Below are 17,675 nucleotides of genomic sequence, written 5' to 3'. Positions count from 1 at the left end.
CTGTCAGTTGGCAGACACAGTTCTACACGGTCCCTTCCCTAACCTAAGGACATCGCTCTATGCCCGTGAGACAGAAAACAAAATAATGGTTAGAATCGGCAGGGGTTGGGGCGCCTGAGTGGCTCCGTCGGTTAAGCATCCAACTCTTGATCTCAGTTCAGGTATTGATCTCAGGGCTGTGAGTTCAAACCCCGTGTTAGGCCCTGCACTGAGCATGGAGCCTACTTAAAAAAAAAAAAGAAAAAAAAAAAAAAAAAGAATCAGTAGGGGTTCCCCTGAGACCGAAATGCTTTAAGGGAAGACCTTGCTTCGGATCTACCCCAAGCATCCTCTGCTGCCTCTGGGAGCAAGGGTCCCTGTAAGTCAGCAGGAAGAAGGAGCGTGAAGAGCAAACTGAGAAATGGCACGGGCTTACCAGGCACTCGGCGCAACGAACACAAAGCCTCGCCATGCAGTCGTCCGCCTCCTCCTGGTCAGTGCTGGAGAAAAAGGACAAACCAGATCTGAACAATGACTGTCCTCGGCACAGTAGAGCAGTTAAGCACGCCGCTGTTGAAGTCAGACAGGTGGCGTTTTAAATTCCAGTTCTGCCACTTACTAGCAGGGTGACTAGGCAGGTGACTTAAGCTCTGGGATAAAAAATAACCACATGTAAAACACGTCCCACAGTGCCTGACACATAGGAAGTGCCCAATAAATAGGGGTTGTTCCCAATCGTTCATTTAGAAATGAATGTATGAGCCACCACGGATGAGCCATTGTGCTGAGCTGGGGGTACAGGCATAAATAAAACACTGCCCCTTAAAGAGCTCACAATCTCATGGGTGTGCGAAACCTGTTGAAACTTAATGAGTACTTTATGACACGATGTAATAAAATGTTTCAGTCCTTAAGGTCAAACTGCTATGGCAGCAAAGAGGAGGGAGTGGCCTACTCTGGGGGGGGGGGGGGGACGACTCAGGGACACTCACGAGAAGGAGACACTTCATCTGGGTCTTGTAGGACAAGGAAGAGTTTTCCAGGCAAACAAGAGAGGGAAGGGGGAGGATTCCAAGTGAGAGAAAAGCATGTGGGAGAAAAAAAAAAAAAAGACTTGAGGGTATACAGTGTGTTCAGAGAAGCAAATAAGCTCAATGCAGCTGGTAGGTGGAGTGAAAGAGAAGAAATGTCAGGAAACAATGTGACCTAAGGAGGAGGCTTGTTACATTGTGCTTAGAAATAGACATTTTAGTATTTCTACCAAGAGCTCATTACCTTTTTAGCGGGCCCACAGATTCCTTGGAAAGGGCCCTCTCTCTCCCGTGAAATAATGCACACACATGAACGTGCCCGCACACACACACACACAGAGAACATTTTAGACCCTCCCCAGGTAAGCGTTCCCTCCCAACGTTAGGAACACCTGGTATAGACAATGGAGAATGAAAAGGGTTTTCATGCAGACTCTGTCACCTTTTTTTTAGTAGATTTATTCTTAGAGAAAATACTGGATCATGCCTGCTCACTGGCAACATGACGTTTCATAAATGTGATTGGATAATCACAATCCCATTAGCCCCTCAGAGCATCTGCTGACCAAGAACAGATCTTGCTGCTTTAAATCGGTTTTTGCCGTCTAAGGCTATTATTCTTAAGGCCTTCCTCACTGCTTAGGCATTTTCTGTCGGGAGACATCAGCTTGGTGTCGAAACAAGAAGGGAAAAATAACCGACTTGTTGGAATTTCCTGGTAAGTTGGAAGGAATGTGATCTCCTTGGGGATGTATACGCAGAACCATAGCAGAGTCTAATCTGATTTCCAAAGGAGAGAGTAGGACCATACTGTTCACCCCTCCACCTCTCTCTCCGAATTAATATCCACCAGTTTCACCTCCAACCTTCCCTCTGGTACTCCTCGGCAGAACTAAACTTGGCCTGGGGAGAAGGAAAGGCGTGGATTCAGATCTCTGGGTACTGTCCACAAAGCACAGCTCCGAAGAAGAAAGGGACAGGCTGCTCAGGGCTCCAGCCGGACTTACTCATCTGACACCTCAATAGACGACTTCTTGTAGCCAGACTTGTTCCTCTTCTTCAGCCCAGCTGATTTCCTCCCCATCCTCACCAGCAGCAGGACAACCACCACGGCTGAGGGGACGAAGACAAGGACGGAGAGGAGGGCCACAGAGGAGAGCATGATGCCAAACCCTAGACGGGGGGAAAGGGAAGGTGAGAGGGCGGGACGCGCAAAAGGGCCTCCTTTGACATGAGAAAGCTTTTACTTTTGCTCGTGTATTTCTTTTTTTTTTTTTTTAATGCTTATTTATTTTTGAGACACAGACAGGCAGACAGAGAGGGAGACGCAGAATCGGAAGCGGGCTCTGGGCTCGGAGCTGTCAGCACAGGACCCCACGCGGGGCCCGAACCCACGAACCGCGAGATCGTGACCTGAGCCGAAGTCGGGCGCTCAACCAACTGAGCCACCCGGGTGCTCCTGCTCTTGTATTTCTTCTGATCACAACAGGAATAAATTCGTGGTAGAAGGGGTAGAAAGTACACAAAGGTACAAAAAGAATAAAAACGTAGCCACGGTCCCACTCCCTAGGATTAACGCATTGGTATCTACCCGTCCAGTGCTTTCTTGGAGTACGTGGGTATGGGTCTGCAGGTAGGGAGGAGAGTGCACATTTTTAGAAGTACGGATCATATTTTACAGACTGTTTCTAGACCCCTCTTATAGGTACCATATAATAAATGTTTCTCGGGTCATTAAAAATTCCTTCTGGGTGTTATTTTTTAACGGCAGCATGGTATTCTAGCACACTGAGTCATTTGTTGAACCAGGATTGGAATGCTAGACATCCGAATTGTTTCCAATTCCTTGAATCTACAAGTTACTTTATGATGATCATCTTTGTACGTAAATCTTCATATTTACGTCTATTTCTTTAAGATAAAATTTTACATGGTATTACTGGATCAAGGGGCACACAGACTCATACTACCAAACTCTCTTCCAAAAACACTATACTACTTTCTACGGCAGCCAGCAGCATGAGCGTGACTGGATCTTTGAAACCTTGAGTTACCATCTTTTTTTTTTTTGTTTTTTAATTTTTTGTTTTTAAAGTTTATCTATTTTTGAGACAGAGAAAGACGGAGCATGAACGGGGGAGGGGTAGAGAGAGAGGGAGACACAGAATCGGAAGCAGGCTCCAGGCTCTGAGCCATCAGCCCCGAGCCTGACGCGGGGCTTGAACTCACGGACCGCGAGATCGTGACCTGAGCTGAAGTCGGACGCTTAACCGACTGAGCCACCCAGGCGCCCCTAAACCTTGAGTTACCATCTTAACAAAAGAAAGAAGAGGGGCGCCTGGGTGGCTCAGTCCCTTAAGCATCCGACTTTGACTCAGGTCACAATCTCACAGTGTGTGGGTTCGAGTCCTGCGCTGGGCTCTGTGCTGACGGCTCAGAGCCTGGAACCTGCTTCAGATTCTGTGTCTCTCTCTCTCTCTGCCCCTCCCCAGCTCATGCTCTGTCTCTCAAAAATGAATAAATGTTAAAAAAAAAAAAAAAAAACAACTTTTTTTTAAAGAAAGAGACGGAGAAGGGAAAGGAAGGGAGACAGACAGACTTGAGAAAGACCTGTGAAATGATAGGCCATCTATAACGAACCACAATGCCGTTCTGTATCTCTAGGTCTTTGGTTCCAATCCAACTGAGGATTAGAATGGCCACTCAGGAGTCACCAGGGAATAATGTCGAAAAAAAAAAAAAGGTCAGTCCTTAACCTACTTTCCTTGGGTTTCACACCAAAAGGAAACCGCTGCCCTTTCCAACATAAAAGAAGTATGCTGCCCCCCTTGTTAGAGGGGGCACCCTTTCAAGACACGGGCAAGAACACGGCCTCACAACTGAGGGTGCAAACGGACTAGGGAAATCAAATGACCTATCTTTCACACAGGGAACAAGCCCCCCTTTACGGAGGGGTTTGCCATGCATCCCACAAGACCTCTGGTCACCTGAAGTTAAAATAAAAGAGATTCACGGGAAAACTAGAACAACAATTGAGTGACAACTGCAGGTTGCAAAGTAAAGATTAAGAAATTCATCCTAAGAGACAATTAGCAAGGCAGAAGCCCCCACTGACTGACTGGCTCACAAAGACAGGTAGTTTAGCTTGTCCCTGACCACCCGGGGAAGCGCCACAGGAGGCACAAAGCCCCGCAGCAGGTTGGCGGCAGTTAGCTTACCCCTCTCTGTGACTGTTAGCTCTGTCACGGGAATGTTATGGTGCACGTCTGGGGGATTCTTCACGGCACAGCTGAATGTCCCATTGTCCTTGAGGGTAGGGTTGCTGATGCTTATAGACGCATCCCCTCTGTACACATCTCCAGCCCAGGAAATTCGATCCCGAAACGTGCCTGCTGTGGTTGGATACTGGAAAGACTGATAATGAAAAATCTAAGAAAAGCAAACACCAGAAGGAAAGAAAGTTCATTTCCAAACTGCAGTGACAATGTAAAGCTCAGTAGGTCCAAAACAAAATACAAATGCATGATGGGTTTTCTCGGTTGGACCTTTTTTTTTTTTTTTTTTTTTATGTTTTGTTCACCTTCATCCTATAGGCTAAAAGACAAGTTAATACAACTTATCAGGAAAAGGCCTGACAAAAGAGTCCCAGAATCCTAACTCTCAAAGCTCTTCCAAATTCTCCCTGAAGTCCTAAGGCAGTAGTTCTCAACTGGGTGGTGGCAATTGGGGCCTCCAGGAGACATCTGGCAATGTCTGGAGACATTTTTGGTTGTCACAGGTGGGGAGACTGCCACTGGCATCTAGTGGGTGGAGGTCAAGGGATACTGGTAAAAATCCTACAGTGAGCCAGGTAGGCCCCCACAACAAAGAATTATCCAGCGCAAAATGTCATTAGTGCCAAAGCTGAGAAACCCTTCTTTTTTTTTTTTTTTTTATAACTTTTTTTTTTTTTTTTTGAGACAGAGAGAGACAGAGCATGAGCAGGGGAGGAGCAGAGAGAGAGGGAGACACAGAATCCAAGGCAGGCTCCAGGCTCTGAGCTGTCGGCACAGAGCCCGACGCAGGGCTCGAGCTCACGAACCGTGAGATCATGACCTGAGCCAAATTCGGACGCTTAACCGACTGAGCCACCCAGGCACCCCAGGGAAACCCTACTCTAAAGTCGCAGTTAATTATTGGTATACTACCTTATGGTTTGCAAATGATTCCCATAGATTTACTCACTTGAGTGTCATAACAACGGTGAACTCTCCATGGGGCTGGTACAACTATTCCAAATTATATTTCCTAGCTTATTTTCAGATTCCAAGTACTACCACGAGTCTCTCCGGGACTGCTGGCTAGAAAAAATTCTATCGGTCCCAGTCATAGACATCCTGTCTCATAAAGCTGCTCATTTCCTGTGGCATGAGGTTGTCTCCATGGGTGTATCTGTTTGCGTATCTGTACTCAGTAGTACATTCTCAAATATTCTCTTATGATAGAGTCAAGCGTCTCTCAAGTTATCTCGGCCATTATTACAAACCAATCGCAAGTCAAATACGTGATCAGTACTCAATGAATGTCTGTTGAATCAAAATGACGTTGCTTCAGATCAATTATCAGACACTTTGTCACCAAAAGCACCTCAGTATATGTCTGGTGGTGGGCCAGGCAAGTACTACAATACAATATGATCTTTCCCTCTTATGCAACGTTTCAAGGCCTTCCTCTTTATCTGTTTACTTGGTACCTTCCCATTTGCAAGCACTCAATTGCCCAATTTTGAAGAGCAACTTCCCGGAGAAGATGCTGAATCACTTCTCAGTTCCATTATTCATGTATCCATTCGACAAATATTTACGGCACCCCTACTACGCGCTAGGCACTGGGTTAAGCAAAAGGATATAGTGAGAGCCAAACAGGCATAGTCAGTCCCTGCTGTCATGAATCTTCCGGTCTAAGGGGGAAATTCAGATAGGAAGAAATAATAACGTGTGTGACGAGCGCCATGAGACAGGAGGGAGGGAGGGAGCACCCGGCTGGCTCGGTCGGTGGATCAGCGACTCTTGATCTCGAGCCCCACTTTGGGTGTAGAGATTACTTAAAAATCAAATCTTGAAAACAAACAAACAAAGAGGGAGGTGAAGAATGCCGACCACTGATCATCAGCGTCTCTGTAAAAGGGCTTGAAGCTCCTCACTGACAAAACAAATCCTGCTGTGTATCTCTGAGATTAACCCAACCTGTAAGTTCCACGTTAAACTGGTGACTCTCTAATACTCGCTAACCGGTTACTCAGACAGAATCCTGACTGACTTGGCCTGGACTGCGACATCAGGCAACGGGGCTTTAAAAGTCCACTGATTTCAAGGGGCGCCCGGTGGCTCAGTCGGTTGAGCGGCCGACTTCGACTCAGGTCAGGATCTCACGGTCCGTGAGTTCCAGCCCCGCGTCGGGCTCTGTGCCGACAGCTCAGAGCCCGGAGCCTGCTTCGGATTCTGTGTCTCCCTCCCTCTCTGCCCCTCCCCCACTAGCACTTTGTCTCTCTCAAATAAATAAATAAGCGTTTTTAATCAATAAATAAAGGTCCGCTGATTCCAATGCAGGTGAGCTTGCTGGCTTTCTAATCAGTCTCCCAGAAAAAAACAGCACCATATGAGAACTGCTATTTGCATTGAAGGTTTCTGACCCAAGAAGATTCCCACTGCTTGCCCTGTCCTGCTTTTGGCCAAGGAGGCAGAGCCAAATAAGGCCAGCTATAGTTTTCTGATAACTCAAAACAAAAGGAACTGTTTTAAGGAAGAGAGACCAGGAATAGCTTCCTTCACTGCAGCCCCCTACCTGCTTCCAAGCTCTGTGGCTCTCAATAATGGGTCCTAAAGCAAAACCCAAACCTTATATATTAAGATCAAAGAGAAAGTCTCCCAGGGAAGAACGCAGTATAAACAAACTAGGGATACTTTCGAAAATACAGCTATGACATTTACATCCTCGATATAGCATCTATCCTGAACAAAGGATGCTGCTGGAAGCATAAAGAGAGAGGGTTTTTTAATAGCACTGCAATCTCCAATTAGACATCAACAATGGGATCTGGCCCATAAATGTGTGTTATATGTGTGTATAAAGTATATTGCTTCTAACGTTGCAAGGCCATCTGTCACCAACAGCATCTGTCATCAACACGAGGTGCCACCATCCCCTCTGAAGGGAACTATATAAATCAGTGCAGATGTTTACATGCTAGGACACGGTGCCAAGATAAATCTACTGAGTACAGATACGCAAACAGATACACCCATGGAGACAGCCTCATGCCACAGGAAATGAGCAGCTTTATGAGACAGGATGTCTATGACCGGGACCGATAGAATTTTTTCTAGCCAGCAGTCCTGGAGATACTCGTGGTAGTACTTGGAATCTGAAAATAAGCTAGGAAAACATGCAAAAAGAAACAACAAACGGGAAACAAAAGTGAACCACATTTCCTCTGAGTTTCTGGCAATTTTTTTTTTCCTATATGGCGTATTTACAAAATCCTCCCATAAAAAAAAAGCCGTATGTGACCAAATGGATGCCATATCGGACAGAAGCTTATCTTTGATTCTAAGATGAGAAGGTCTAAGGGGGGCCTGGGACTTGGAGTAAAAGGACTCCAGAGCTGTGGGCCACAGAAGACTCAAAGAAGTGTCCTCAAGAGGAAATACTCACGGATTCAGTACGACTGCTGCTGGGGGCTCGGTACGTCCAGTCTATGGTGAGTTTGTCAGTGATAGATGAAGTCGACCTGAAGGTGCATTTCAACTTGATCTTCTCTCCAACGTAACCCCGGACATGCGCATCCGCTTTAATCTCCAAGGAAAGGGCGATGTAAACACCTAATCAGAGCAAAGCCCAAACATTTAAAAGGTATGCAGCTGGGCGGGATATACAGATGTGAGTGAACAGTGCGCAGACACTATCATTTTCAGGGCTCTCGGAGTAACAAATATCTTGTCAGGCAGGCCCAAAAGGACAAGGAGCAGATATCTGCGTTAACCAAGGAGAGTGTTTTTGTCAGTTTACGATATTCAGTCACAGCACGAATGCTTGGGTAAAAATCTGAAACCTAAACACCATCTAAAACCTAAAAAATCTAAAACACCAGCATCTTTCCAAAGACAGACTGTGGTCAAATGAAGTACAAACAAGTAGGTCTGCCCACAGCAGCTGAAAGGCAACGCCACTCACTCCCCCTCGACACACACACATCCGCCCCACCCCCACTCCCCGCCAGGAATTATGGCAGCTGTTGTGGTCGAAGGGACTTATCCCCAAGTACAGCACAGTTGTAACCCAAAGCTACCGCTGTCTCAACCACCAGCAAAATGAGAACAGGAAACAAGAATAGGGCATTTTGTTTCAAAGAATTTTAGAAAGCTGCTCCAAGGTTCGATCTGGTTGTATTTTATTCTTCCCTCTGGTTAATGAATCCCACATCCATTAAACGTAAATCATGGGGGAAGAAAACAGAACAATTTAATGCATTCTGAAATGTAAAAATAAAGGGGCACCTGGATGGCTCAGTCGGGTAAGCGTCTGACTTGGGCTCAGGTCATGATCTCACTCTTCATGAGTTGGAGCCCCCCGTGTTGGGCTCTGTGCCGACAGCTCAGAGCCTGGAGCCTGCTTCGGAGTCTGTGTCTCCCTCTCTCTCTGCCCCTCCCCCGTTCGCCTTCAGTCTCTCTCTGACCCTCAAGAATGAATAAACATTTAAAAAAAAAAAAACAAAACCAAGATTGTAAAATGTAAAAATAAGATATCGTTTCTAAACCCTCCAGAGATTGAACTCTTGCCAAAACTGGCTCAGATATCCAAATCTGGCATCCCAGTTCCCCCAGGAAGAGCTTCCGCTTTCCTCTGACCAATCCCCTCCGCGTTCAGAGAACGCAGAGGAGAAGTTTATCTCCCACCAGGGAGTCATTTTTTAGGAAAGTCACCCGCACTTTGTTTTCACTGCTTCCTCCTCCACTGCAACAAGCCATGATTCTTTCGGCAGGCCAAAGGCGAACAGAGCAGCAAGGTTTCAGAAGAGCGCAAACCCACGCACCAATCTGAAAACCAGCAGGCCCTCCTCCGGTCGAGGCAAACCCCAGCTGAATTACTTGCTGGCCCTGTGGTCTTAGCAAGTTACGTTCGTCTTCAGTTTCTCACCCTGGTGGGCATGAGAGCAACAGCGCTGGCCTCAGTAGGTCACTGTGAGGCATAAATGAGTGAAAATAGGTGTAACACTGGGAAGCCTGCCTACCCCAGTGCATGTTAGATGGCTTCAACCTTATGATGGCCACCTCTTCAGTCCTGCCTACACTCTCTCAACCCTGCCCGTCACAGACCCAGCTATGAGTCATCAACGCCTTCACCTCTGTCTGCTTTGAATGCTTTTTCTTGCTCTTCTCAAGATAATCTAGTCTGTGCGCATTCCTCTTAAAAGGAGGAGACCAAGGCTGAGCTCACAACTCCAATGAGATCTGACCCATCTCAAAGATAAGGATTTACTTCTGTTTCCTCCATCGCATCCACTCTGGCTTTGCCATGCTAGATCTGTCGTTCCTTCTAGGACTTTGCAAATGATGTTCCTCTGCCCCAAAAGCCTTCATCCCTCAGCCCCTACTCTCTCCTAGGCCCTCACTCCCGATCCACCTTACTCATTACTCAAGAACAAGCTCAAAAGCTGGGAGCTGGAGGGGCACCTCAGTCAGTTGAGCATCCAACCTCGGCTCAGGTCGTGATCTCACGGTCCGCGGGTTCGAGCCCCGCGTCGGGCTCTGGGCTGACAGCTCCGAGCCTGGAGCCTGCTTCGGAGTCTGTGTCTCCCTCTCTCTCTGCCCCTCCCCCACTCGCGCTCTGTCTCCCTTTGTCTCTCAAAAATAAATAAGTGTAAAAAAGAATTTTTTTTTTTAACTGGGAGCTGAAAATGGATGGATAATCTACACTCTCCCCATACTACTCCTTTATCCTAAGACGTAAGTACAGTCGAGAGATTTGAAAGCACAGATTTAGAATTAGATAGGCCTGGACCTCCGTTCTAGCCCAGCTACTTTCTAGCTGGAAGATTTGGATCACAGTTGCCTAACCTACTCGAGCTTCAGTCTCCTCACTTGGTAAACGGAAGAGCGACAAGGCCCACTTCCTTGGATCACTGCTAGGATCTAGTAAGATTAAATAAGATAACACAAAAATGCTTAGCATAGCGTCTGAAATAGAATCTTTCAATAAATGTTAGCCGTTGTTATTAAATGAACACCACAAACATTCAAAAACCTTCAATAATTCCTCCTTGAGCCGTAGAATAAAATCCAAACAGTGAACAGCCTGGCCCCAAACTTCTGCTACTCCACCCACTTACCCATCCCGTCCATCCCCTCCACCACGCCCAGGATAGCCACCATTTCCCAAATTTACGAGGTCCTTTCACGCCACTGTGCCTCTCTTCGAATGCGGCATTGTCTGGAAGGCTCTCCCCATTCCTACCAATCCTGCCTGCATGTACCTCCCCCACGGTGCTCACGCACCTTCAAGACCCTGTCCAAATAGCGGCCCCCTCTGTGATGCCTTCCCAGATTCCTCTGGGTGCAGTTGACTGCTCTTTCTTCACTGTTTTCATAACAAATAATACGTAATGCTCCTCAGGTACATATACCGTTGATTGCCCTCAATTTAGAAAGACTATTTCCCCTGTTCGTGAGCACCTTGAAGGCAAAAATTCAGAGGCAAGGGAGCAGACGCAGACTGAGAGAAAGAGGTGGACAGGTCACCAGAAATTCTCGTATAGGAACCAAGTGTGCTCATTAGTCATGCGGTCTCTTCCGCTCCCCCTTTTTTACGGTATTTCCAACAGGCTTAAGTCCTCTACACCCTTCTCTTTCCAGTGCACCCGTTCAGGAAAAGCTCAGCCCGAGATGACCTCCTCGGCTGTGGCTGGTGTGCGGTAAAGGAGAAAAATGACACAACTGCACAGATAGTTACCATGAGAAATTCATGGATTCCACCCATAGCTGAGCCCTTAACGAAGCAGCCTTGATCAGCAGCTCTTTCGGATTCCTCAAACCTTTGCCCTTTTCACCATCCTCTATGCAACCTCCAAATCCCTCTTTCTCAGAAGAAAACGTTTCCTCTTACTTTTTTCAAGAAATGTGAGGCTTTACAAACTGCCCAGCCACGGATTTTCCTGCAGCTACACCCACCCATACTTTCAGTCTCAAAGGGTGTGGTATCCCTTTTCCTATGCAAGGCCATCCTCTTTGGTCCTGCCTTGGAGCCCTCCCCTCCAAGCCCTGCTTCAGCAGAAAAACCCTCTCTCTCTACTATCTTCAACCTCTTCCTTTCCAGAGGGCCCTCTCCCCCCTCAGCCTCTTCGTTTCAACACAGAGAAGTCTCTCCCATCCTTAAAAATGGGTAGACAAATAACAATAAAACAAGATAATAATGATCTTCCCTTAACCCCATGATACTATGTGTTACCAGCTACTGCCCTCTCTTTCGTTTCTAAGCCAAGTTTGTGAAAGAGCAGTATACACCTGGCATCTCCATTTCCCCCCTTCCCATTCACTTCTGGACCCCTATAGCACAATCCAGACTCCACTACCATTTCTGGTAAAGAGCGTCATGTCCTAAAACTGGAAAAACCCCAATAGGTGTCCTTCTATCCTGATTTTATTGGATCTCTCTAAAGCAGTGACTGCTTGCTCCTAGACCTTCTCCATCCCAAGGCTTTCTTGACAATACACTTATTCACTCACTCACTCTTCAAACATATAGTAATTGAGCATCCATTTGTGTGCCACCCTCTGAGCCTGGAATTAAACATGAGCAAAATAAATATGCTCCCTATTTTGGAGCTTAAAATACATCAAAAGTTCAACATTATCAATCAAATCAATCATAAAGACAAACGTGTAATTACAAAACCTGGCAAGTACTCTGAAGCAAAGACCAAGAGAGTAGCAGAAATGCACCTATTACAGTAGGGGAGCAGGGAGTGGTTAATGAAAGCTTCCCCGAAAAAGTTGCTTTTTGAGTTGAGCTCTGAAGGAAGGGTGACAAAGTGAGGAGAGGGAGAGCATTCCCGGTAGAGAATACAACATATGCAAAGGTCCTGTGCCAAGTAGGAGCACAGGCAGCCAAGGAACCGAAAGGAAGGCAAACAGCATGAGAGAAAGGGATGTGGATGGGTGGTAAGCAGGTCATACAGAACCTTAAAGATTTGGGTCCTTATTCTCAGAGTAGTGGGAAGCCAAGGAAAACAGTTAAATGTGGGACTGAGTGAAAAAAGACATGATGAGGTTTTCATTTTTAAAAGATCACTCTAGGGAAGACACTGAGGAGGAGTCAAGAGTAAATCTAAGATTACTTAGAAAACTACTCCAATAGCCAAGTGAAAAATAAAGCTTGAACTAAGTTGGTGGTAGTGGACATGGAAAGACCCAGGAAGACCATACTTACAAAGTAAAATCAGTAAGGATTGGTGGCAGACTGGTTGTGGAATGTTAGGGAAACAGAGTATCAAGGACGGTTCCCAGGTTTCTGACTTGGTGATACCATTCACTGACACAGGAAAGACTAGAGAAGGGAAGGGGAGAAAGCGTTAGCTTGATTTCGGATAAGTTTAATGGGCCTTTGAGATAGCCAAGAGATAATGTCAGTGGACAGTTGGTGTAGGGTAAGGGTCAGCAAACTATGGCCCGCTGGCCAAATCTAACGTACGATGACTCTTTGTAAATAAAGTTTTATTAGAACACAGCCACATTTATTCATTTAGATATTGTCTAGGGCTGCTTTTGCGCTACTCAAGCCGAGGTGAGCAGTTGCAACAGAGACCTATGGCCCACAAAGCCTCAAATATTTATCCTCTATCCTTTTACAAAAGTTTGCCGGCCCTGGTTTAGAGCAAAGAAGAAATATGTGAGTTACAGTTATAAGCCAGAATCTCCTTAATGTCCCTCCAGCCCTCCAGCCAACACTCCACACTGATTGTGTCACACACACACACACACACACACACACACACACACTCCACATGTGATTTCAGTTAACCCAATCAAAGTATACGTCTCAAAAAATTTGCTGGAAAGTTATTTAAAGACTCTATGCCTTATTCATGTTCCTCTCTCTGTCTGGAATTTACTTACTCCCTATCTCTAACTACTACTTCTCCTTCTCCTCCTCCTTCTTCTTTTTTTAAGTTTATTTATTTGGGGCTGGGGGGAGAGAGAGAGAGAGAGAGAGAGAGAGAGAGAGAGAGAGAGAGAGAGAGAGAGAGAGAATGAATCATCAGGGGAGGGGCAGGGAAGCGGGGGAGGGGGAGTGCGGACAAAGGATCAGAAGCAGGCTCCGCACTGACAGCACAGAGGGCTCAAACTCAGGAACCATGAAATCATGACCTGAGCCAAAGTCGGATGCTTAACCCACTGAGCCACCCAGGTGCCCCTCAACTTCTTTCGAGATTGAACTTCGGTGGCACATCCAGGAAGTCTTCCCTGTACCCTCGTGGCTGATTAAGGGCATCTCTTCTGTGCTCCCACAGTTTCTTGCATATTTCTCTCTTAATACCAGATTCTAAAATTATCTATTGGCTTGTCTGTCTTCTCCAATAGAGGCTGAGCTCATCAAAACAGAAGCTAGGGCACTGTGGATGCTCAGTAATATTCAACTGAACCAAACCAACAGAGTTTCCTTTTTATGAAACAAAAATTCTTGCCAAACAAGCATAAAACCTACAAGTTCTGGGCAAGTTTTGGTTACTGAATTAGAGTAAGTACCCCATTAAGAAGTCTACCTAACAACCAATTTCTTGTTAATATATCTTAACTCCGTGTTCATTAGCATGATTTCACCACAAAGTTATCAATATGTAAAGTCACTTTACTGAAATCTAAAAATTGGATAAGTGGGTCTTAAGTATATAGAGAAAAGTAAGATCCATGGATGAACTAAACTAATGTACCTGTCTCTCCCTTTCAGGGAGAAGGGATAATGACCGGAAGGAAGTATAAGGAAGGCTTCTGGAGTACCAGTGACACTTTAAACCCTGACTTAGGTGCCAGTTACCCAGGTATGTTTCGTTTCTAAAAATTAGTTTCTAAAAATTTAGTTTCTAAAAATTAAAAGTATGTTACAATCAATAGATGTAAAATAATTTGTCTACTCTACCCAAAAAATAAATAAATAAATAAATAAATAAAATAAAATAACTAATCCACTGTTACATTCATTCAGAAATTTTCATCCTAAACCCAATGTATTTAGGGATATTTATATTTTCTCCTGAGTAAAAAAGCATTCTTGCCAAGTCAAAATAGCCAACAATAGAAATATAACCATTAACAAGTTTTTTTTTTTAATCTGGGAGGAAAACAAGAATATCACACTGAAACATATGTAATTTTATGCACAGAAGGAAAGAAAAGAATATGACAAAACAAAACTCCAAGTTTTACACAATTTCCCAGAATACAAAGCTGTCAACGTTTGTTTCATAAAAGTGCACACTTATATGGAGAAAAGTGTAAGAACCCTAGGCTGCCTAAACTATCGTTTCCATGTACTTGACAACTGATATAACGGGACTATGTTTACAAATTGGAGAATTCAAACAAGCTAATCATTTAATGGGTCCTATCTTTGAAGGGGAAAAGCAGATAAACACTGGTGTGAAACAGATTCCAAAAAATGGGTGAACTTTGAAAACATGCTAAGTGAAAAAACCTAGCCACAAAGGAATATATATTGTATGATTCTACTTATGTGAGATGTCCAGAATAGGCAAATCATAGCAATAGAAAGTAGATTGGTGTCTGCCCCGGGGCGGGGGAAGGGAAGAATGGGGAGTGACTTAATGCATATGGAGTTTCTCTTTGGGGTGATGAAAACATTCTAAAGTTGATTATGGTGGTGATTGCACAAGTCTGTGAACACCCTAAAAAACACTCAGTTGGACCTTTTAAATGGGTACATTGTATGGCATGTGAATTCTATCTGAATAAAGCTATGTTGAACTTATTTATTTTGAGAGACAGCGAGAGACAGAGCGTGGAGGGGCAGAGAGGAAGAGAGAGAGAGAATCCCAAGCAGGCTCCATGTGGAGCCCCCACACGGGGGCTCAAACCCACGAACCAAACCAAGAGATCATGGCCTGAGCCAAAGTCAGCTCTAAAAACAAAAGACAGGGACACCTGGATGGCTCAGTCAGTTAAGCATCTGACTCTTGGTTTCAGCTCAGGTCATGATCTCAGTGTTCAGGGGTTCCCGGGGCTCTGGGCTAACAGGGCAGAGACTGCTTGGGATTCTCTGTCTCTCTTTCTCTCTCTCTGCCCATCCCCTGCTTTCTCTCTCTCTCAAAAGTAAATAAATAAACATTAAAAAATAAAATAAAAGACAAAGATAAATCAATTCAACTACACACAGGTCACAAACTTTTAAGTTTGAATTATTTGGTCTGCTATAATTGATGGATGCTTTTCTATGTGAAATGACATCAAGTTTACGAAACCACTCATCATTTCTAGATTTTTTTTTTTTCACAATAGGACAACTTTGGAATATCTGGGGGATGGGGAGAGATGAAACTAGGATTACAGTAGGTCAGTCTACATATTATATTGCAAAATAATTTAGCTGAAAAACTGGACACCTGTGATGACACAGAGAGCTGGGAGGCACCAAGGAGTGTGCTGGCAACCTGGATATTAGTCATCAAATAAATAAAAACTTCCTGGCCTTACATGCTAAGATTTAGAACAACTGATGTCTTTATGTTAAAGCCCCCCTTCAGAAATTCCCTCTTAACCACAGGGAAATTTTATGAAATTAACAATTCACTCTGATCTATTAACATACGACTTCCTGAGAAGACACACACACACACACACACACACACACACACACACAAATGCAGGACATAATGGCACCCTAAAACGAAGGCAATTAGGTCGGGCTGAAATTTATGCAATTTGAAAATTGCATCAAAGCAAAATGTATCCAAATCCTTAGAACGCGCCATAGCGTGAATACTGCACTTCTGATATTGGTTAATAGATTAAAATGTTAACAGAAAAGGGATGCCCTTTCTTGTAGTTGAAAGATGTCGTTAAAATGCTCCAGCGGTGGCTTTCCCTCAACCAAATGCCTCTCCAGCGTTAACGAAATCACAGCACATCCCATCTGTGACCAATACCCATTTTACTTCCGAGTCCCTGACAACCACCTACAAAAAACAAACGTACCAACAGTTACTGAGCCAAACTACTGAGCACTAGAACTGCCCCATCCTAATCAGGGCACACAGCCCACAAAACCACAGCAGGGTCAACCGCTGATAAGTCATCACAGGATAGGACGGGGTGCCCCCGAAGCCAGAGCCCTCCGTGGTTCTAGCAAGTCGTGCCAGCACCACAATACAAAGCGAGTCACGCAAAGGGTCCGTCGTCCCCAGCGCTCAGGAAAAGCACTGACAGGCTGCTCAGTGGGTGGCGAATACTGGAAGAGAGGAGCCTCCCCACACCCTCACATTTCCTGCATTGCTAGAAGCCATGTGGGGGCTTTCCTGAGACCCCCCCCCACACCGGAACCGGAAAACCGACCATCTTCCCTAACCCCCTCGGCCGGAAGTTGGGGGAACCAGCCGGCGCACTCACCCTGGAAGAGCAGGACGCCCAGCAGTGGGAGCAGAGCGCAGCCACGGCCTCCACCCGCTCCGCTCTGCTGCATCCCGACAGCTCTCTGGATGCTTGCACACCTTGTTTACAGCTCCCGGTAACCACACAGGTGATACCGGAAGTGACGTCAGGGCGGGAGGTCGCGAGAACGCTTCAAACGGCGATTCGAGGTTGCCATAGGAACGTGGCATCTTTCCAGGGCCACACCTGAAACTTGCCCCGACAAGCGATTCTTTTAAGTTTCGAGTAAGAATTAATTACTCCCTGTTGCTTGACGGTGAAGTAAGCCACCGACTTTGGAAAAATTACAATTTATTTGTGTGGGATTCTGCAGGACTAAATAGTCTCGATTCTGCGACTCTCTTCCAGAGGTCTTTAAATAGGTTTCTAGAGTTTTGGTTAGGAGAGATCTAGGAGATCGTACAGCATCAGTCAATAAATATGTATTAGGCCTTCATGATAAATGTGTAGCTCAAGTGTCTTTAGTGCCTGGGTTTTTGTGTGTTGCTGTTCAGCAGCCAGCTAAGTGCCTACGTAAATTGGGTGTTTATTAAACTGCCGTTCACAGTGGCAATGATGAAATCAGTACAACATGTAATAGAGGGGGAAAGGAGCTAGATTTATGTATCTTTGGGTGGGAAAAGTGAGAAAGTAATGTTTTCACCGTGCTGGAAGCTATGCGATGGTGTCACATTCTTCTAAGAGACGGGATGGTACCGTGCTACAATTGTTGGTCAACCTATTCTCCTGGAATCTGCGTGTTTAATGAAATCAAGAGAAGAACAAAAGTCCACGTTTCAGCTTTTGGGAAGGCTTAATAACTTTACATTTTTCAGTTCCCATTCCGTTACTAGATGTGAAAGCTAGTGGTTTTCTCTATTAAAAACGTGATGTTAGAGTACCAAACAGAACATGATACCCTTCCTAAGAAAGAGTACCCAGACTAAGTAGTTTGTTGTGCCCAATTCCCAGTTATCCGAAGCAATGTAGA

The 17,675-nt window shown here is 45.3% G+C and overlaps 1 protein-coding gene across 2 annotated transcripts in view; it reads right to left on the bottom strand.

Moving 5' to 3' along the window:
- MPZL3 (myelin protein zero like 3) overlaps positions 1-17,551 on the bottom strand; it is a 25,468-nt gene extending 7,917 nt beyond the window's left edge. For both annotated transcript variants that reach the window (XR_008421287.1, XM_019469014.2), the window contains exons 1-5: positions 16,664-17,551; positions 7,704-7,870; positions 4,229-4,439; positions 2,018-2,183; positions 416-479 (exon numbers count right to left, since the gene is read on the bottom strand). Coding sequence is in view for 1 of the 2 variants with exons in the window: in XM_019469014.2 (XP_019324559.1) it covers positions 416-479; positions 2,018-2,183; positions 4,229-4,439; positions 7,704-7,870; positions 16,664-16,736 (681 nt within the window). In the remaining variant the exon portion in view is untranslated. The remainder of the gene's footprint in view (positions 1-415; positions 480-2,017; positions 2,184-4,228; positions 4,440-7,703; positions 7,871-16,663) is intronic.
- Positions 17,552-17,675: the final 124 nt, after the last annotated feature.

This window comes from Panthera pardus, unplaced genomic scaffold, assembly GCF_024362965.1.
Source record: "Panthera pardus isolate Hobbes unplaced genomic scaffold, ASM2436296v1 HiC_scaffold_12, whole genome shotgun sequence".
NCBI classification, from domain to species: Eukaryota; Metazoa; Chordata; class Mammalia; order Carnivora; family Felidae; genus Panthera; species Panthera pardus.
This window is presented reverse-complemented; position numbering and strand designations above follow the sequence as displayed.